General features: G+C 36.4%; 1 protein-coding gene across 1 annotated transcript in view; it reads right to left on the bottom strand.

The window, feature by feature from the left end:
- The window catches only part of LOC132549113 (disheveled-associated activator of morphogenesis 1-A-like), a 37,926-nt gene that overhangs the window by 6,644 nt on the left and 8,544 nt on the right, over positions 1-22,738 (bottom strand). Inside the window, exons 2-20 of the mRNA XM_060213032.1 lie at positions 16,167-16,373; positions 12,187-12,276; positions 10,475-10,531; positions 10,007-10,095; positions 9,668-9,803; positions 9,219-9,416; positions 8,793-8,903; positions 7,535-7,638; positions 6,894-6,960; positions 6,539-6,656; positions 5,982-6,117; positions 5,692-5,818; positions 5,456-5,578; positions 5,113-5,332; positions 4,783-4,886; positions 2,884-2,928; positions 2,032-2,280; positions 1,079-1,185; positions 342-430 (exon numbers count right to left, since the gene is read on the bottom strand). Of these exons, the coding sequence (XP_060069015.1) occupies positions 342-430; positions 1,079-1,185; positions 2,032-2,280; positions 2,884-2,928; positions 4,783-4,886; positions 5,113-5,332; positions 5,456-5,578; positions 5,692-5,818; positions 5,982-6,117; positions 6,539-6,656; positions 6,894-6,960; positions 7,535-7,638; positions 8,793-8,903; positions 9,219-9,416; positions 9,668-9,803; positions 10,007-10,095; positions 10,475-10,531; positions 12,187-12,276; positions 16,167-16,325 (2,329 nt within the window). The 5' untranslated portion in view covers positions 16,326-16,373. The remainder of the gene's footprint in view (positions 1-341; positions 431-1,078; positions 1,186-2,031; positions 2,281-2,883; positions 2,929-4,782; positions 4,887-5,112; positions 5,333-5,455; positions 5,579-5,691; positions 5,819-5,981; positions 6,118-6,538; positions 6,657-6,893; positions 6,961-7,534; positions 7,639-8,792; positions 8,904-9,218; positions 9,417-9,667; positions 9,804-10,006; positions 10,096-10,474; positions 10,532-12,186; positions 12,277-16,166; positions 16,374-22,738) is intronic.

The raw sequence follows: 22,738 nt of genomic DNA on the forward strand, positions 1-22,738 counted from the left end.
CTATGTTTCCATTTACCCTAATGCTAATGGATCATCAAATTCCTACTGCATTCATAGTGATATGAAGTGTAATAATTGTTAACTCTTTTAAATTGTGAAGTAAATATAACAATCAATATCGTCAGCCAAAAGGAAGTGCTTTATTGCTCATATACATATAGGATATAGATCAACAGTCATAACATACAAAATTAAATTTCTTTAATTGTCAGACTAAGATGAAGGTGACCGAGATATATTCACCATGAAATATTACTAAAATCTTTCATAAATTTATTTCTTACTGTCACCATGATAATCACACCGATGCTATACAGAAATGTGACATTGCCATTACTTACCACTTATCCTGGGCCTAATGTCACCCATTCTTTCCTGGAATTTTTTCTTGAAATACAATGCATTCAGTCTTTGTTCATAATGGGAAATTCTGTAACAAAAATCATGCTCTGATTCTCCAAAATCACATATTCATTTGGAAAGGAAAATGGATTCTAAAGGGACATATCTATTTCCCCATTGGGCACAACCCCTCTGCTCCAAGGGGGTCAGTCAAACCATTTATACAAATGTCTGCTTCGCCTAAGGATGCTTCTGACCAAATTGGGACTGAATCTCGAAGGATTTTAAAGATTTTGCTCTGTTTCCCCTACTAGGCCCCATCCCATCCTGCCTTTGTGTGTGTGTGGGGGGTGGGAGAGGAATAATTATTACAGGATAAGAAAGATTTGCTCTAGTTTCCATTTTGGGTTGCACCCATCTTGTTCAAGGGGGATGCAACCCACCATTTATAAAAAAAAAAAAAAAAGGAATTCCCTTCAACCAAGGATAATTCAGATCAATGATCCTACAGGGAAAGAATTTCTCTGTTTCCCTTATTGGGTCTCACCCATTGTTAATATAAACTGAGTCCCCTTCACCTAAAGCTTAAAAATAAAAGAAGAAAAACCCAGTATTTAGACATACATGGTATATGTTAGGTGACTACTTCTAAATATATAGGAGATCATTTTGTATCAATTGGTAACCTTAAGATAACACAATGTCTTATTAGTGACAAGATGAAACTGTCACTAACCTAGTGGCCTCATACAGGAATCGGTCAGCACGTGCCAACTGATCCACCTCCTTTGAATGTTCTGCTAGTAGCTGGATCTCCTCTGCAGAAGGTATGAACTTAAGTAACTGAAATAGAACAATGTCATGATGTCAGTCAACAATGCAAGAGCCAAGGATACCTTTGTATGTTTATTTGTCTTTTAGTGGCCTTGTTCCATGAGCATGGCAGTTCAGAAGTATTTGCACCGGGCAGATGTAATTACATAAATTGTACGTATGTATATATAGTATGTCAACATACATAATTTAAAACTAAAAATCAAAGACTTGCCGCAAATTATCTTTATATTTGAACACTGCAGAATATAATGAACACAAGTAGTACAGTGTAGAACAATATATACCTGCTGCATGTTCAAGAAATATTCAGGATTTGTTGTATTGAAAATATATTGAAATGATGATAATGAGTCAAATTGTCAAGAGAGCTGTATGTTTTAATGACTTAAAATATACAACGTTTTAATGAGATGTGTGGAAAATGAAAAGAAATCTGGGCATGATTAAAATGGTGAAAAGAACAAAAGACAATAACTTTTTAAAATATTGTTGAATCAAAACAGTATTCATGAGAACACAATTCAAACTGCTGTTAATGAAAAAAACTTCCCGTCATGGTAATAAGCCTGCCAAGTTTTAAAAAAGAATTCAACAGTTATTGCATTTGAACACAATGCCCATATTTGGCAATAAATGGGGCATAACTCTGCTAAATATAATAATATGACCTGTCATTGACAGGCATATAAAAATGAGCAAATGCCACTGAAAGTCTTAAATGCTCACTCATATTTGATGAGATCGACTGTAACTGTCTATGTAAATCTACAACGGAAGGTGTTTGAGAGTGCATGAGTTCCACTCCAAATGACCTCTAAAAACTGTTGTAGAAATTGATGTTTTGGGGTATACCTGTTCTACCATATCCCTAGGGAGGTCTTCCTGGGAGTCCACAGATAAAATGGCCTTCATCACTTCATCATTGGTTAATTTTAGCTTAGATAACAATATGGTACAATTCTGTGCTCGGCGCCCGTCAATCACACACAATTCCTTGGTCTTAGTCTTGGTGGAGTTTGTGTCCTCACCATCATCATTCTGTTTCTTCTGATAGGCTGAAAATTTGTGCTCAAAATCCTCCAGGTCTAAAACCTTCAGAGTCTGTAAATATTTCCAATGAGTAAAAACAAAATCAATTTCTTTCTTATCTATAAAATCAATAACAGCAGAGGATCACATAGATACACCCCCTCCAATGGATCAGGGAATGAAGTGGCCATTGTAATTATGTAACTATTGGTAATCATCCTAAATCTGTTCAAAGGGTTCTAGAGATGTCTTGTACACAAACTTTACATTTCAAAGGTGGTCAATGACCTTTAACCTTGACCATTTACTGTCAAGTTCTAATCAGGTGTAGATGACCTTGGTGGTATGATACTACAGCGTGAATATTATCCAAATCTGTTGAGGGGTTTACAAGATATCAGCTACACAAGGTTCTCAAAGCCGTTTGCATTGAAACCTTCAAACTTTCACTTTGACCCATGATCACCAAAATGCAGCACTCAAGAAGGTTTTCCCATGGTGATAGTATGAACTAAAACTCTGTTATGAGATATCTTGTTCACCTTTTTTTTATTACCGAGGTGGTCCAGTATAACGTTTAAACTAAGATCTAGTCAGGTGTACATACCATCACATCAGTGCTATGGCTTAAATATGAAGATACTCTCTAAAGTGGTAACACTTTCAAATACTGACCTTTTTTGTGTCCAGTTGACACCAAATGGTTCCTGTTAGCTTCATCTGAAAGTGAAACAGTCGTTTGATTAAATCCAAAATGATAAGAAATTAGAAATGTCCTAGTATTTCATGGTATACCAGTACATACCAAATGATAAGAGATCACACCTGACCTAGTATTTCCTGGTGTACCAGTACATACCAAACAATAAGAGATCACACCTGACCTAGTATTTCATGGTATACCAGTACATACCAAATGATAAGAGATCACACCTGACCTAGTATTTCCTGGTATACCAGTACATACCAAACAGTAAGAGATCACACCTGACCTAGTATTTCATGATATACCAGTACATACCAAACAGTAAGAGATCACACCTGACCTAGTATTTCATGGTATACCAGTACATACCAAACAGTAAGAGATCACACCTGACCTAGTATTTCCTGGTATACCAGTACATACCAAATGATAAGAGATCACACCTGACCTAGTATTTCATGGTATACCAGTACATACCAAATGATAAGAGATCACACCTGACCTAGTATTTCATGGTCACACCTGACCTAGTATTTCATGGTATACCAGTACATACCAAACAGTAAGAGATCACACCTGACCTAGTATTTCATGATATACCAGTACATACCAAACAGTAAGAGATACCACCTGACCTAGTATTTCATGGTATACCAGTACACACCAAACAGTAAGAGATCACACCTGACCTAGTATTTCATGGTATACCAGTACATGCCAAACAGAAAGAGATCACACCTGACCTAGTATTTCATGGTATATTTGTATCAGTACATGCCCCAAAGACTACTGTTACTTTTTTATCTGATCCCTTAAACATTTCAAAGTGATATAATTTTCCTACCTTATCGATCAACAATGTTTTTGAGAATCTGATACATAGTAAGCATAACATAATGTTCTTTTCCTTAAAATAGACTAAGCCACAAAAAAGTCTACAATACTTCTGTCTCCAAAAAAGGGCCTCATCACCACATTCCATGACTAAAGTCTGCAGTGATTCGCTTCTCAAACATGGGCCACATCACCACTACACACATCCCATGACCTACTTCTACAGCGGTTCACTCCCTTAACAAAGGTATCATCACAAGTACTAGCATCCCATGACCTACTTCTACAACGGTTCACTCCCTTAATAAAGGTATCATCACAAGTACTAGCATCCCATGACCTACTTCTACAGCGGTTCACTCCCTTAATAAAGGTATCATCACAAGTACTAGCATCCCATGACCTACTTCTACAGCGGTTCACTCCCTTAACAAAGGTATCATCACAAGTACTAGCATCCCATGACCTACTTCTACAACGGTTCACTCCCTTAATAAAGGTATCATCACAAGTACTAGCATCCCATGACCTACTTCTGCAGTGGTTAAATTCCTAACAAAGGTATCATCACCAGTACTAGCATCCCATGACCTACTTCTGCAGTGGTTAAATTCCTAACAAAGGTATCATCACCAGTACTAGCATCCCATGACCTACTTCTACAGCAGTTCACTCCCTTAACAAAGGTATCATCACAAGTACTAGCATCCCATGACCTACTTCTGCAGTGGTTAAATTCCTAACAAAGGTATCATCACCAGTACTAGCATCCCATGACCTACTTCTACAGCGATTCACTCCCTTAACAAAGGTATCATCACAAGTACTAGCATCCCATGACCTACTTCTACAGCGGTTCACTCCCTTAACAAAGGTATCATCACAAGTACTAGCATCCCATGACCTACTTCTACAGCGATTCACTCCCTTAACAAAGGTATCATCACAAGTACTAGCATCCCATGACCTACTTCTACAACGGTTCACTCCCTTAACAAAAGTATCATCACCAGTGCAGACATCTCGACACTTACATCTGGTATCTTGGTCCAGTTGAATGACTTCATTGGGTTTTTAGGCCGTGGTCCTGATGGCTTGCTAGAGATTCCACCACCAGGGGGAGGTGGAGGTGGTGCACCTGTTAATTAATTGATTATATAAAACAAGGCTTTCCTTCATCAAAATTAGTTTTGTTAAAAGTTTCAGCTAAACAATACCAGATACATATAAAGCAAGTTTCCTTATCGTGAATTCCTTTTTGTGTCTTCAACAAAATTGATTCACTCGGACTCTGAGATAAAATAAAATGTAACATAATTGTCAAAATGACGTATAATCTCAAGTTTAATTTGTGTTATGTTTACCTGGAGCAGAGGGGGGAGGAGGAGGAGGTGGTGGACCTGGTGGAGGTGGAGGGGCAGGTCCTGAAGGCTTGGCCCCAATAGAACTAATGTCAGGTAATATTCCATTAGTTCCTATGTCCATGATAGCTGCTGTTGACAGCCCCACCTTAGCATCATCTGGAAGACTGCCTGTCTTCACGAGATGTGTCAGCTTTTGCCTCTCACCTCTCTCAGTAGATAACTGAATAAAAAACAATGAAACTGTTTTCTATACTAATTTCCATACAATTGACAAGAATTTCAGCGTAAGATCTTGTCTTCTATCATCAGACACCTTTAACAGATTTGGTGTGTGTCTACTCACCTGGTTTCGTAAAGCCTCTATTTGGGCAGAATATTCGGCTATTGTCTGTTTCATTTCCTGCTGTGCCTGCATTTCCTTCTCCAACTTAGTCTTCATCCTTGTCACCGTCGATGACAGTTCGTCCTAACAAAATCAAAGACAGAAAACTTAAAATTCTTGTATGTTACCGTATATTGGATTATTGGTATTAATCAGAATTAAAATTTCCATCCTGAATATTTTACAAATCTACACACCTTTTCCTCAGCTTTGATTTCACATTCTCTCTCCTTTTTGGCCACTTTGTTCTGAAGGTCATCTGTAGTTTTCTCCAAATCTCTGATCTTTTGCTGCCATGTTTTGATATCATACTCACTACTCATTCTGTAATTTAAAGAATCTTTTCACACATCCTATATAAGTTATGTTTTAAAGTATGTTTCAGTTGAGATAAAATTAATTTAGAATGTTTCAAAATCATGGTTCAAATTAGTTTCTAAATGTAGAATTTTCATTTAAATCAATCTAAAAAGTCTAAGATACATACTGTCGTATGAGCCCCTTGACATTCATTTCCACTACTGTACAGTCTGGGTCCTGTCCACTTTTCTGCTGCAATGCTACTTGCTGGACTATCCGATCAACAATCTGCCATACTGCTACCACATTTGCGTCATTACCAACTGGGAAGAAAAAATTGATGTACTGAGTTTTTTTCTACGTATTGTTTTGTTAACTGTGATATTTAACAGTTCATTCAATGTGGAGTGATAGTGGCTATGCTTTGACAAGTCATCTGTTATACCTCAAATACAGTGACACTCTCTTTTCTTTAGATGTAAATGACAGAATTCATTTGGTAGTCAAATGAATGTTTGAAAAACTTTACTTACATAAATGTACACATTTAACAAAAAAAAAAAAAAAAAAACAAATTAAGAACAAATATCAGACATTTCAGGGAAGGAAACAAAAATATTTCAACAATTGGAAGTGTACCTCCATTGTTACATATTACATACTGAATCTGTGTTATGTCTGACCCAAGTTAATATAGAGTCTCCTATGTCTGTACTTAATGGAACACAAAGAGCTATTACTTACATGGGAAGAGGAGGAGGTGCTGCAGCAGGGACATGAAGTGTGAGTAAGCTGTAGACATAGTCAATTTCTTCCTCAACACATCAAACATTCCGTAAGCACTCTTTGTGTCCACATGCACCTGGAACATCAGGGTCAAGCTTTAAAGTATTATATCCATCAGTAAGAGTACAGAAACTCCTCGATCAACCATTTTCTTATAGAGTTAGGCCTTCATTTGAACATATCATTGAAAATATGGAAATTTGTTAACAAATGTACAGCTTTTACTACAGAGTACAAAATTTATCATCAACAATTTTGCTTACAAGACTCTTTGATAAATAGAAAATACCATTTTCCAGTATATAGTACTCACATTTTCAAATTTCTTTGCCATTTGTTTTTCATCTTCACTTCTCATCATTTCAAAGAAGTCTAAATGTCTATAAAGACAAGAAAAATCATGATACACATAGAGTGAATTTATATATTGCATAAAAAACACGTACATGTGTGCTGCACTTGAAAAGGTAGGTAAAGTGCTGAAAAGAGTCATGCAAGACTCTATGGCATTTTATTCCTTAAATTTGATAAGTTTAAATCTAAAACCTGTTAAAGTTATTGTTTCCATATCAGTAAATATTTTTGTTTTAATCATTGAAAATTTCTTTATTTTTAAGTAACAGGGTAAAATAATCGTGAAAGCTGAATCTGTTGGTGTCAGGATCAATACTTAATGTTAAACAACAAGCTGATTAAAAAACAGAATATTCTCATCTGTCCATTGTGGTACTGTTTATTAAACAGAAAAGAAACAGATTCTACAATTCTCATCTGTCCACTGTGTTACTATCTATACAACACAAGAGGAATAGATTCTACAATTCTCACCAGTCTACTATGGTGTACATGGTGGTACTATTTATATAACAAAAGAGAAATAGATTCTATAATTCTCACCTGTTCATTGTGGTACTATCAATGTAACACAAGAGAAATAGATTATTCAATTCTCACCTATCCAGTGTTGCATTGTCATGTTTTCTCAACTTTTCAATGATTGGTTGGATCCCTAACATCAAGAATTCATAACGTAGGTGTAAGCGGAACTCGAGGTGGTCCTGAAAGATCAACAGAATTTCATTGGCAAGAATTTTATGTAAACTAACCTATTAAAAAGTGTGTCTGTTTTCAGAATTATGACAGCCTAACTACAAACACCTAGGAGTAATTAGAAAATAAATTTGAACTTGCTCAAAATGTCCATAGTAGGAATGTAATTTATGTTTTATCAAAGGTTCCTGTATATCAACCCTTACATCACCAGATTACCAACACATGTACACGAGACAATGACTAGTAACAGGAAAACATGGAGACGAGAAACATGTAATCTAGCAAACAATCAACCAACAATCAACCATTCTGGGAGTCCTGACACTCCTATAAACTAAATACTGTTTGGGTTGTGGAGTCCTGACACTCCTATAAACTAAATACTGTTTGGGTTGTGGAGTCCTGACACTCCTATAAACTAAATACTGTTTGGGTTGTGGAGTCCTGACACTCCTATAAACTAAATACTGTTTGGGTATAAGTAAATATTTTGTGGAGTCCTGACACTCCTATAAACTAAATACTGTTTGGGTATAAGTAAATATTTTGTGGATTCCTGACACTCCTATAAACTAAATATTATTTGGGTATAAGTAAATATTTTGTGGATTCCTGACACTCGAATAAACTAAATATTATTTGAGTAAAAGAATCTATTTGTGGAGTCCTGGCAGTCCTAACAAAACTTAATATTGTTTGGGTATAATAAACTATCTTCCTGAATCAGCCAAAAGTGTTCAGAGTGAGTCAGAACCTGCCACTTGGGCTGGAGTATTAGTAGAGAAGATTTAAAGAGTGCACAGTACTTGAACTCCACACCAGGTCATCTTACAGTAAAATCAAAAGACAAGTACCACTACCTTCCTGTCAAACAACAAATCACAACTTGTCTAATGCTGAATGGGTAGTTATGTCACAGTTGCACTGTGACATTATGTTTAAAATCTTTTCACAAGAGTGTTAAACTCACTCAGATTGATATGAATCATCAACACAGTCTATATCATAAATCTCCATTTGATTAAGCATTTGTAAGATCCTCAGCGTATTTGATATTTTGAAAATATCTAGAATTTAAAAGTTCAGCTTTGGAGAAGATAGGATTACATAAGAGATATACTATCATCCCAATACACAATCTAAAGTAAAAACATTATACCTGTCCCGATCCGTATCGTAGTGCTGCATTGATGAATGACATGATAGCCGTCTTCAGACTCACTTCTTCCTTGTAAATGCCGGTACTGCGATCAAGGTCATTTATTAAGGTCTGTGGGAAAATTAAAGAAATTAATTTATGTAGCAAAGCTCAGATGTACCATACATGAACATGAAAACCTTCTTTCAATCAATGAATCTGACTTGTTTTCCCTATAAAGTGAAAGGGTGGCTCTGGGGCCAAATATCATTTTTTCACTTTTTTATATGAAGCCGTCACAATTTATAGAATTGTGTTATCAAATTATCTTTCAAATTGTGTGATACTACATTCTGTAATGCGTAGTACTGAATTTAAAACCAAGAGACAAGCAAAAATGAAATAATAATCTTTGGTTTTTTCTGAGAACTACAAAACCGCCATTACCTGGAATCTGGTACGTTCTGCTGAGAACTTCTGAAAATGAAGCATTGCCTCCAGAACTTTCTTATGACCTCCTGGAACAAGGCACACAGCACCACAGATCTCCAACACGGCCACTTTGGTTCGAATGTTCTCTGTGGCCAAGCTCTGAGCAATGATGTTGATACAATTGGGATGGGCCAATACATGCGCTCTTCCTTGCTACAAAAACAAAGAAAATAACATCAACAGATGCTGTCAGTATATCCATCTTATTTAGTCCTATCTAACAGTAAGAAACACTACTAGCATACATGCACATATATACAAATTTATATTACTTATATTACCTGGAAGCCAACAATAAGATTTAGATTGTAACACCTTCTCGTCGTTAAGATATGATTTTGAAATTCTGTATTTTTATTTAAGTACAACTCAAACATTATGGTTAGATATAGTCTGACACATACCGAATTGTTCATGAGTGCCTTAATACAGCCAATTGCTGCCGTGTGTGTGTTGCCCTGTAGTGTCTCATAGTTCATCTTTTCCAGGAAGTTTAGGAGACTCTGCAGGCCATCCAACTCAATAAATCGTGTCACGAAACTGAAGAATGAATATTGCTAGGTCAGACCATAGGTTATTTAAATCTTTACAACATTTAGTAGAAAACAAATGCTTTCAATTGCAACAAAAGTGATCCATTCTACAATACTAACATACTGTCTATGAATTTAAAGCTGTTTTGGCATACTGAATCTTTGCCAGGTATGTGAAATTTAATTGCAGATTTCCAAGTTGCCTCTTACCTCATTGGTTGAGTGCGGAGAGCAGTTTTCAGATTGTCCATTTGTTTGTGGCGAGCATCTTCTTCCTCAATGTCAAAGGTCACATGATTCTGTTAAAATACATCAAACTTGTAGATGTTTTACTAATATGCTACATCTGACTAGCTACAAGAACATGAAGAGATGTATTATCATTAAATATTATCATTAAATATTATTTCAGAAGTGGAATAGGAGAACCTTTAATCCACATTTCATCACTATTGAAATAAAAAACTTTGCTAAAATTCTATAATTCCAATACTGACAAATTTTACAACAATTAAAAATATTCATCAATTAAAAAACATGTTTAATTAATTGTTGTTTTAATTGTTATATATCTTGATGTTTCAATGTTAAAGTAAAAACTCTGACAGACAAAATAATGAGCCTTGGTGTATGGAATCCCTTTCTATCCCAGATGTGGGAGGATTAGTGAACACTTACAGGAGATAATGCTTTGATTTTGTCTACATAGCTGTCTGCTGAGGTATTGTCTCTGTCCTGAAACAAACACATAAGTGGTATTTAGATCACAGACTGATGCTGAGCACTAATTACATCAGATAAATCAAAAGCTGATCAATAGAGTAATATTTCATATGTCAACCTGAACACATATTTACTATTTGAATTAATTATTTCCAAACAAATGAATATATGACATTATTGTAATTACAGAGCCCTTGACAAGCTCATATTTCATAATGCTGTCATGCTTATCAGAAAAATCTATAGTTATCTGATAATATTAATTAAAGATTGTATTTTTATCTAGGTTAACCTTTTCTCTGCTTTATTGTAAACTGAAAGCAAAATGAATTTATTGTGTAAAATAATCTTAAAACTGACTTTTTTTGCAATTAAGTGATCAATTTTCACAATTTAATTCCACTGTTAAAAATAGTGAAAAAAACTCCTTAAAAGCAGTACAATATTGGAATTGTGTTTTGATCATCACGTCAGTGTGAAATTGATTTCCTAGGCATCATCTTGTTCATTAATACATGAGACAAATATAAAACAGCTGATCACATTACAATCAATTAAATATTATTCAACTTTTATTGATTTTAAAAACTGGTATTAAATCAAGCATATTTGTGTAACTATAATGTATCAAGTGGGCACACTGTTGTAATATTTTGATGACAGTGATGGATTTCTTGGACAGGAAAATCAATCTGAAGCAAGAACTTTATAAAGTCTTTTCAAAATAATTGTGTTAGGTAGACACAAGAAAAATAAACATTGTCTGAAAACAAAGACATTGACCTTTGACCTTAAAAAAACCCACCAATTCAAAGCAGTATAGTTTCACAATGGAGCTCTGTATAAAATGCCCATCTATTTCAGCCAAGAAAATGAAGATGTCAGGCATATATATATATCTCAGCAAGCAAAAGGTGGCCTAGTAAGACATTTGGGATTAATTTAGCTGGACCACTTGAATAAAAACTGTCTCTATTATCCTAATTAATAGTGATCTCAACAACTGGTCAATTTTTACAAGAAGAGATATTTTTCAAAACAATTTTGAAAAGGACACTGGCTTTTACACTTAAAAAGTTATTTGAGGTATAAAACTCCAGCATAAAATAATGAAATTAAGGCTTGTTTTGACTGAGGACAATTGTTCAATACCATTTTCTATTTGTTTTTGTTTTAATAATGACTTGGTCTTTTCACCTGTTGTCATAAAATCCAAGTAAAAATCCGGATTTTGGTTTAATTAAACAAAGAAGAAACTTTAAATTTCCACTGCCTCTAACACTAAGGAAACTATGAAAAATATTTGTATGGAGACAAGAGCTTAATTAACTTCAAGAAGCCCGAGTTGTTGCATCAAAATAAACTCAAATGGGAAGAAGAGTATGATCGACATATCCTCCTGATGCCAGAAACATTAGGGTGGAATAATGTATTGCTATGATTTATACATATCATCCGTCCAACAGATGGTTGTAAAACATATCCTATCAAGTTGTCCTTCCAAGATTGATTTCAAGGAATCCATGCTAGGTATAAAATAAACAGAAATAATATTGTTTCATAATTTCATCAGGTGCTTGATCGGTCAAATCTGGAGTTCCCTATTAGATAGGAGATAAGGAGAACCTGATTTGCTCCCAGTATCAGGGGTTATCTGATCCACCCACCTGTACCCTGCTACAGTAGAGCTGCCATTTCTTCTCCGGAGGTAAACTGTACAAGGCATCTCTGTGGGGTTTGTCCACATCTAACTCCGCCTGTAATATTAAGGTCTTTATCACCAAACAATCTATGTATCCTCTGGATAGTTCTCAATATTTTTTCTTTACATTGCACTCTAAAGTATAACTGTGTAATTAAAAAAAAGCAGGATGAGATATCAATGACTGTTTGCAATAATTGGTGTGCATGCTGAAGAGGTTGAGTCAAAACAGTAGACAATCTGTCAAATGATTACAATAGATTTGCTACAATCACTGGTGTAAGAAACCGAGCTTGTTTTCAATAACCACACAAAGGAATATCTAAATATTAATATCATCTTTTTACCAAGTATTTGAATCGAACCAAATTTCTTTTCAATTGCATTCAATTAAACAATTAAATGAAACAGGGAAAATAAATTAAGGTGGTTTTACCTAAGATAACATATCGTTTCTATTTTTTTTACAGAAATAAGCTGTTCCTTATGAGACACATAAAGTATAAATGACTGTGGTGTGATGGATGAGATTTTTATGGCCAACTCCACAAGAATAGCTAACAAATATGATAGCTACATAAACTTGTAGTTTGTGATTTCATCTTCGGAGGGTGTGTCTGCAGCCGACCACATATATATGGCATACACTGCCGGCTTTCTCCTATTCTACAATGAACACTATTTTTAGGTAGAACAAGATAACTGTAAGAGTTTTTGTTTTATTCATTTCTAACAAAGGCCAAGTGATCCAATACAGTCTAGAAAATGTCTACATTTGATTTATCATCTGTCTACCGTCCCTCATGTCAAGTTTTTTCTTTGTATCATAGTTCCAGTAATGCTGTAAAGCTGTCCATTAGTTCAGGCTACAGATAACATCATGCATAGTTCCTAATATTGGTGGTGTTTAAAGGTGGAATGACATTAAATACTCAGAAAAGAATTTTAACAGTGATTTATAATTTCAGAAATTGTGTAATATATGCCTGCAGACATGGTTGCTGAAGGTGATGTTGTATCAAATTTAATCCTGGAGATTTATCCGAAACCAAGCAACCTTCAAATTTCTAGGCCCTCAAAATCAGACAATTACATATACTATTTCACAAACACAAAAAATTGACTTCTTTATAATCAACTAGTTATGATAACTGGTTAACTACATATACTATTTCACAAACACAAAAAATTGACTTCTTTATAATCAACTACTTATGATAACTGGTTATCATTTTTTTAATTCATATTTTCAACTCCTGAATATCTTTTAAATGTATATTAATCTATATAACCTGTAAATGTGGAATTCTACATAGACACCTTCTGGTGCTCTACAGATTCAGGTTTTCTGGAAGCAGTGCTTTTGAAGGCGATCAGCCAATTACTAAAGCCCTTTCATAATTAGTCTGAAAGGAAGCTCAAAACTTTTTACCATAACCTTCTAATGATTAGTCTCTAATGATCAATTACACGTGGTACAATGAACGGTTGCCTGTAGCAGTTGTCTGTGGTGATTTGAGCTGATGGTCCAGTATCTATCTGTGTGTGGTGTTTCTGACACAACACAGTGTGTGATACAGGAGATTCCTCCCAGGTCAGACCAGTATCAGATAAGGTTTTATGCTATAACAAGGATCTTTATTTGTATAATTTTCAAGTGTTTTTTTGTAGGGTAGAACATCTTTGAATGCCAACACTGTAGGCGTGAGTCAACAAATATATCTCCTGAGGCCATGGGTTATTGCTCTTCCGGCCCCTCGCAGTGACACTTATACACACATCCCACTTGTACTGCAGCTCCGTCATAAACCATTCCATCAATATAGGTGGCTGTCAGTTATGAGAAATGTAACTCCCATTGGGAGAACTTTACAACACTGAATGGTCAATATCCTTTTATATAGCATCTTCACTAAAGTATTGCTGTAAATGTTCTTGCTTTTTGAATTCTTTAATTTGGTAGAGTTTTTTGTTTCAACTATAACTTTCTATGAAAACAAAGTTTGTAGACAATCTGTTATCAAACTATTATGTCCTTACATGTTCAAGAACATTCATCTTACAAGATAACTTAAGTGAGTCAGGATATAGTTGTATTAAAATTCAAAGTGAAAGAGATTAATCAAAATTGTATTTTTACTGCATATTTAATTAGTTCACTGTTCCTTCATAAAGAATCTTAGTGCTACATTGTTTCAGTAATGGTATTTAGATTTTCAGGACTTTTAGGAGAAATGGTCTCAAAGTCATTACATTTGTTTTTGACATTCTAGATTAGAAGGAAAAATGAAATCAGTTGATAATGTATATCTTTGCAATATTCTTTGTTTTGGGTTTTTGGATAAATAAAATCTGCTGATTTTTGTTTCCATTACATGTATTGATCAAAATTCCATAACAAGAGATCCCAGGGAAATCTTGGTGACCACCATCATTCGATCTTTATTTGCTTTTTAAAAGTTGGATCTTTCTTTTCTTTCCTGTTTTTGGTCCTAGTTATATAAAGTTTGAAAATCCCTGTCAAGAAATAGCGATAATAATCTAGAACTACCAAATCCCAGATGGTCGCCTGTTGATCATTTTGTTCATAATTAGGGACCATGGAGAACCTGAAATTTGAGAATGATTCTTCCAGTACCTTCTATGAAATAGTGATACCAAACTTTCATAATAAAAATCCAAGATGGCCATCTGTCAGACATTTTGTTTTTATGATCAGTCCCAAAAAGCAAAGGGTACACTGAAGAACCAAGGGGAAACTAGAGATGAAATTTGAGAAAGATCCAGTCAGTATTTCTCAAGTCGGAGCGATAACAATCTTTCAAGGTCACCTTTGGGCCACCTTAATTTTCCGCTCAGTAACAATATGGAATATGAATAAGTATGGACTAAGGTTAACCTATATATGAAAGTTGGAAATGGTTCACCTCTTCAGCAAAATACAATACTTGTATAAAATTTCATATAACTATTACTTTCAAAACCTGAAATTTCAATTACTGTAGTCCATCTTGCTTGACTGTGAGGCCTTTTTTAGCACAAGTCAATGACATTTACGAACTTTTTGAGGTTTAAAGTCGCCTGCAGCACATTGCCCTCCCAATTTTTTTTTCCAGAGTAATCTAACCTGACACCTGTTCCCATCAATCTGACTACTTCATCCATCCTTCATCAAGATCTGGAACTGAATTAACCTTGAAATGTGCAGACATAAAATGTATGGAAACACACATGTTAGATTAATTAAAGGTCACAGTATCAGAACTGTATCTCATCATTGTATATTAACCAATTGGGTATGGAAAACCTCAATGCCTAAGTATCAGCTTATGGCACAAGTTTATCATGTTTACAAAAAGCACCTGCTGGCTTTTCTTCCCAAATATCAGTATTAACTGTGAACTACTTGTACTATGAGATAATTAAGACAAACAGAATAATCTGTTTACATTTGTTTATATACATAGATATATTGTGTCTGAAAATCTGAAAGGTCATGCATAACATATACCTAGAATTACGTATTGTTACATGTAATACTGTGTTGATGTGTCAGTCTATCTACTTTATGATCAATACAAGTGACAATAAGTTTTAACACTGAAATTAATTAGTATCTAATTCCTAACATAAACCTGATGTTTTTCTCAACTTTGACCATCGTTAAAAAAGATACCATAAAAAATTTCTGAATTAAAAAATCAGGAGAAAATTGAAGCAAAAACAAATTTATTTTTCCCTATTAAATAAACTGACAAAACTTGCATTGTTTTTCAAGTGTAAAAGATATATGTATAATGAATAAATGTTTTCTAAATTTATGACAGAAGATTATAACTCTAAATATCTAAATAAAGAACCTTAGCTATTCTTCAAAATGAAAATAACAGAAATTTGATAGAAAAAACAGCAACTTCCGAGCATAGTGTCAAAATATTTACTTACAACAATTTCGTCAAATTTTGCGTTGAGTTCGTCCTCATCTGTTGGCATTGGTACGTCGACCGCCATAGCTTTAAGGGGGGCACCATTTTCTATTCCGTATGTGATTTCTGGAGGCCGTCCCCCAAAACACCAACAGAAGGACTTCTGCTTTCCTGGCATGTCTTTGAAAGTTTTGAAGTTAGTTCACAACAACCTCAGAGCTCCGTACTGAAAAACAGGCCAAAATACAATCCAATGTACAAGAGTATCATCAAGATATTTGATAGTAGATCAGCCACTTGAAGAACATGATTGACCAGGAAAAGTCGTGCTAAGTTAAATGCTGAGAATGAAAAAAGAACAACCAGTCATAGCATTCTCTAGATGTTATCTGTATCAACTTAACAATAACATATTTCCTCATGTACATGTTTCCCAGAGACCCGCAGGCAGAACTTTCCTACATACTTTTCTTTTAGTGTGTCACTACAATAATCCCTCAGAAGACTGTAAACTTTAGACACTCATTATATTGGAGGTCTATTAGCCTGGAGAAGAACGTTTTAACATACATACTACAACCTTCTTCACAAAGTTCTGTAGACTGCATTAGGCAGTATACATAACTATGAGAGTTACAGTGTAACATACACTGTACATCCAATACCTACACACTTTCAGGGCTGACAACAATACAAGTCTAAAAAAAACACAGATCTATCTATGTGACCTATAACAAATCTATCCTTGTGACCCATGTCTATAAAACAAATAAATGTAGATTCCAGTGACCATAGACTACATAATTACATGTATACACCTTTTTACCACTCTCACAACATCAAGAAAGTGAGTGACAAACGTTTGAACTCCATTGTATATGTCAACCAGGAACATTAACTTGTAACAGACCCAACACATTTATTCACTTAACTTCCTTGATGAGCGCAAACAGGATATATCAGTGTATCAGTACATCTCACATCACTACCGACAACTTTCCTGGACCTATATACTTGACAACTATATATTTTTACTTATCTTGTCAGCTCTGCTGGATCTATATACTTGACAACTATATATATTTTTACTTATCTCATCAGCTCTGCTGGACCTATATACTTGACAACTATATATATTTTTACTTATCTCATCAGCTTTGCTGGATCTATATACTTGACAACTATATATTTTTACTTATCTTGTCAGCTCTGCTGGACCTATATACTTGACAACTATATATATTTTTACTTATCTCATCAGCTCTGCTGGACCTATATACTTAACAACTATATATATCTTTACTTATCTCGTCAGCTTTGCTGGGTCTATATACTTGACCACTATATATATTTTTACTTATCTCATCAGCTTTGCTGGTCTATATACTTGACCACTATATATCACTTGACCACTATATATATTTTTACTTATCTCATCAGCTTTGCTGACAACTATTTATATTTTTACTTATCTCGGCAGCATTGCTGGACCTGTATAATTGACAACTATATATATTTTTACTTATCTCATCAGCTTTGCTGACAACTATTTATATTTTTACTTATCTCGGCAGCATTGCTGGGTCTATATACTTGACCACTATATATATTTTTACTTATCTCATCAGCTTTGCTGACAACTATTTATATTTTTACTTATCTCGGCAGCATTGCTGGACCTATATACTTGACCACTATATATATTTTTACTTATCTCATCAGCTTTGCTGGACCTATATACTTGACAACTATATATATTTTTACTTATCTCATCAGCTTTGCTGACAACTATTTATATTTTTACTTATCTCGGCAGCATTGCTGGACCTGTATAATTGACCACTATACCTATATACAATATATATTTTACAGATACACTGCATAGACATGCAGGAAGTAAGGGCATGACGTGCAAACTTGGGATAATTCATAAAAAGGAAATTAAGACTTGACCTTGGTCTATGACTCGTGTTCTGGTTAAGTACTAAAGGATGTCTGAAACAAGTAACCCTCACACCACAAAGTGGTAAAAAAGTACCACCAAGCTTATACATGTGTATATTTAATTTGACAAACACTGTTTGAAAGTTCTGTTTGAATGAGATGATTCATAAATTACCTATGGGTGGTAAAATCATCTAAAATGTGAATTTTTTGTAAAGTTTCCTCTTCAAAGATTGAAATGAAAACATTTCTGTTCATTTATCATTACATGGTAATTTCAAAGAAGTTGATATTTCAAATTTATTCATAGAAAAATTGTTAATTTAAATTGAGTTAACAGTGTATCAATCATGTTGATAATAATCAGCACAACTGAAGCACATTTACCGTAAGTAATGGGGAGGACACAATGACTGAACAAAGCAAATTACAGGCTATCAACATAGATGTTATGATCTGACCAGATAAATGATTGATGAAAAACTGACTAGACATCAAAATTATAATGCTTCTTAAAAAAATATGGTATGTAAAACATGATTTAGTTCAAGAGTCAAGGATGCTTTCTCAGTTTTAAATTAGAGGAAACAAAACAATCAATAGTCTTCTACGGGACAGCCATGATAGAACCTCCATGGCTGTGTTGATGTAAAGACAGGTGTAAACAAAGACATCAGTATCAATGAATGAATTATCCTGGCACAAATACCCCAAAACAGGATATCAATGATTTATCATGATTTATCAGGACAACATAGGTGCTGTTATCAGTAAGATCTCTACAAATCTAGTGTTTCCCTGTTAAACACAGCAATCCATCACCAAGGCAGCAAACATCACCATCATCTACCATATCGTCACCTACTGCCGCCCACATGATCGACTCAGCTGGTCAGGACATGACTCTGGTCAATTAATACAACTGTACTCCATCTCAACTCAAGTTAAGTTTAGACAAACATTTCCTTGATACAAATTTCAAAACTAAGTCATTCTACAACCTTTCTTTCAAATAAACAGAATTGGAAGGAATAAGTGAAGGTTATACCAGACAAACCATTTTTTAATGGATTATGTATAGTTTTTAGAAGAGGAAGTTCCAAGTCTTACTGAATCAAACTGAGACATTTTGGTTTTACTCTAAGTGATGTGACTAAGTTTGTTTTGACTGCAGGAAGTGAAGGTCACTATATGATGTGTCACTGGAACAGGTTTAGTTTGATTGTAGGAAAGTGAAGGTCACTGAAACAGGTTTAGTTTGATTGTAGGAAAGTGAAGGTCACTGTTAATTGTGGTTATTGTGAGACAAGTTTAGCGTGACTGTAGGGGAGACAGGATGTCACTGTATACAGGGGATTACTGGAGCAGGTTTAGTGTGACTGTAGGGGAGACAGGAGGTCACTGTATACAGGGGATTACTGGAGCAGGTTTAGTGTGACTGTAGGGCAGACTGGAGGTCACTGTATACAGGGGATTACTGGAGCAGGTTTAGTGTGACTGTAGGGCAGACTGGAGGTCACTGTATACAGGGGATTACTGGAGCAGGTTTAGTGTGACTGTAGGGCAGACTGGAGGTCACTGTATACAGGGGATTACTGGAGCAGGTTTAGTGTGACTGTAGGGGAGACAGGGGGTCACTGTATACAGGGGATTACTGGAGGAGGTTTAATGTGACTGTAGTGGAGACTGGAGGTCACTGTATACAGGGGATTACTGGAGCAGGTATAGTGTGACTGTTGGGGAGACAGGAGGTCACTGTATACAGGGGATTACTGGAGCAGGTTTAGTGTGACTGTAGGGGAGACTGGAGGTCACTGTATACAGGGGATTACTGGAGCAGGTTTAGTGTGACTGTAGGGGAGACAGGGGGTCACTGTATACAGTGGATTACTGGAGGAGGTTTAATGTGACTGTAGTGGAGACTGGAGGTCACTGTATACAGGGGATTACTGGAGCAGGTATAGTGTGACTGTTGGGGAGACAGGAGGTCACTGTATACAGGGGATTACTGGAGCAGGTTTAGTTTTACTGTTGGAGACTGGAGGTCACTGTATATAGGTTACTGTGACAGGAGGTTCAACACTATCTATAAATATAGACATTAAAGGTCCAATAGGGTACTGTAAACATCAATGTACATAGTAGTCCAGATGCTTAGTAACTGGAGACAGGAACAAATAAGAGTTGAAACCTATCAAAAGTACACATTTGATGAAATAGTATCCACATAGAAAACAAGGAGGAGAAAACTATCAATAGTATATCCCCAAATGGTAGACTGGCAGTCCCTGTTTTCTATAATATCAGTTTATCTAGATCCTATTTTATTTTTACCTGTAAAACTCTACATGACTGTTCAGTTTGTTTTATAAATGTCAAATAGTGTTGTCCCATCAACATTTATCAACATATAATATATTCAAAATAAGTAAAAGCCCTGAATACCTTACCTACAAATATTTAAGCAATATGCCCAATGGGAGAAATTCTAAATCTAATTGAATAAAATACATTTTTTCCCACTATCTGTAAAATTGCCTGAAGATATTTCATAGGCTTTATGTTCACTAAAACAGTGGAAATAATTGTTTTTTCTGAGTCATCTCAATTTACAATGAACAACTGACACACTCATGAACATGTTTGGCCGGGAGATAATTTAATAAAATAATGCCAAAAACAGGACTATCACAATAGAGCAAAAACCTGGGTCGTACAACAGGGACAATCACTACACAGTGTGGGCCAGGTACAACAGGGACAATCACTACACAGTGTGGGGCCAGGTACAACAGGGACTATCACTACACAGTGTGGGTCTGGTACAACAGGGACTATCACTACACAGTGTGGGTCAGGTACAACAGGGACTATCACTACACAGTGTGGGCCAGGTACAACAGGGACAATCACTACACAGTGTGGGGCCAGGTACAACAGGGACTATCACTACACAGTGTGGGTCTGGTACAACAGGGACTATCACTACACAGTGTGGGCCAGGTACAACAGGGTTTATCACTACACAGTGTGGGCCAGGTACAACAGGGACAATCACTACACAGTGTGGGGCCAGGTACAACAGGGACTATCACTACACAGTGTGGGTCTGGTACAACAGGGACTATCACTACAAAGTGTGGGCCAGGTACAACAGGGACTATCACTACAAAGTGTGGGCCAGGTACAACAGGGACAATCACTACACAGTGTGGGGCCAGGTACAACAGGGACTATCACTACACAGTGTGGGTCAGGTACAACAGGGACTATCACTACACAGTGTGGGCCAGGTACAACAGGGACAATCACTACACAGTGTGGGGCCAGGTACAACAGGGACTATCACTACACAGTGTGGGTCTGGTACAACAGGGACTATCACTACACAGTGTGGGCCAGGTACAACAGGGTTTATCACTACAAAGTGTGGGCCAGGTACAACAGGGACAATCACTACACAGTGTGGGGCCAGGTACAACAGGGACTATCACTACACAGTGTGGGTCTGGTACAACAGGGACTATCACTACACAGTGTGGGTCAGGTACAACAGGGACTATCACTACACAGTGTGGGCCAGGTACAACAGGGACAATCACTACACAGTGTGGGGCCAGGTACAACAGGGACTATCACTACACAGTGTGGGTCTGGTACAACAGGGACTATCACTACACAGTGTGGGCCAGGTACAACAGGGTTTATCACTACACAGTGTGGGCCAGGTACAACAGGGACAATCACTACACAGTGTGGGGCCAGGTACAACAGGGACTATCACTACACAGTGTGGGTCTGGTACAACAGGGACTATCACTACAAAGTGTGGGCCAGGTACAACAGGGACTATCACTACAAAGTGTGGGCCAGGTACAACAGGGACAATCACTACACAGTATGGACCAAGAACACCATGGGCTATCACTACACAGTATGCTCCAGGTACAACCGGGATTATCACTACACAGTGTGGGGCCAGGTACAACAGGGTTTATCACTACACAGTGTGGGCCAGGTACAACAGGGACAATCACTACACAGTGTGGGCCAGGTACAACAGGGACTATCACTACACAGTGTGGGGCCAGGTACAAGAGGGTTTATCACTACACAGTGTGGGCCAGGTACAACAGGGACAATCACTACACAGTGTGGGCCAGGTACAACAGGGGTTATCACTACACAGTGTGGGCCAGGTACAACAGGGAATATCACTACACAGTGTGGGCCAGATACAACAGGGGCTATCACTACACAGTGTGGGCCAGATACAACAGGGGCTATCACTACACAGTGTGGGCCAGTTACAACAGGGACAATCACTACACAGTGTGTGCTAGGTACAACAGGGACTATCACTACACAGCGTGGGCCAGGCACAACAGGGACTATCACTACACAGTGTGGGTAAGGTACAACAGGGGCTTTCACTACACAGTGTGGGCCAGGTACAACAGGAACTATCACTATACAGTGTGGGCCAGGTACAACAGGAACTATCACTATACAGTGTGGGCCAGGTACAACAGGGGCTTTCACTACACAGTGTGGGTCAGGTACAACAGGGACAATCACTACACAGTGTGGGCCAGGTACAACAGGGAATATCACTACACAGTGTGGGCCAGATACAACAGGGGCTAT

This window comes from Ylistrum balloti, unplaced genomic scaffold (genome assembly GCF_031769215.1).
Source record: "Ylistrum balloti isolate Yb309-2 unplaced genomic scaffold, AGI_CSIRO_Ybal_v1 Utg370042, whole genome shotgun sequence".
Lineage (NCBI taxonomy): Eukaryota > Metazoa > Mollusca > Bivalvia > Pectinida > Pectinidae > Ylistrum > Ylistrum balloti.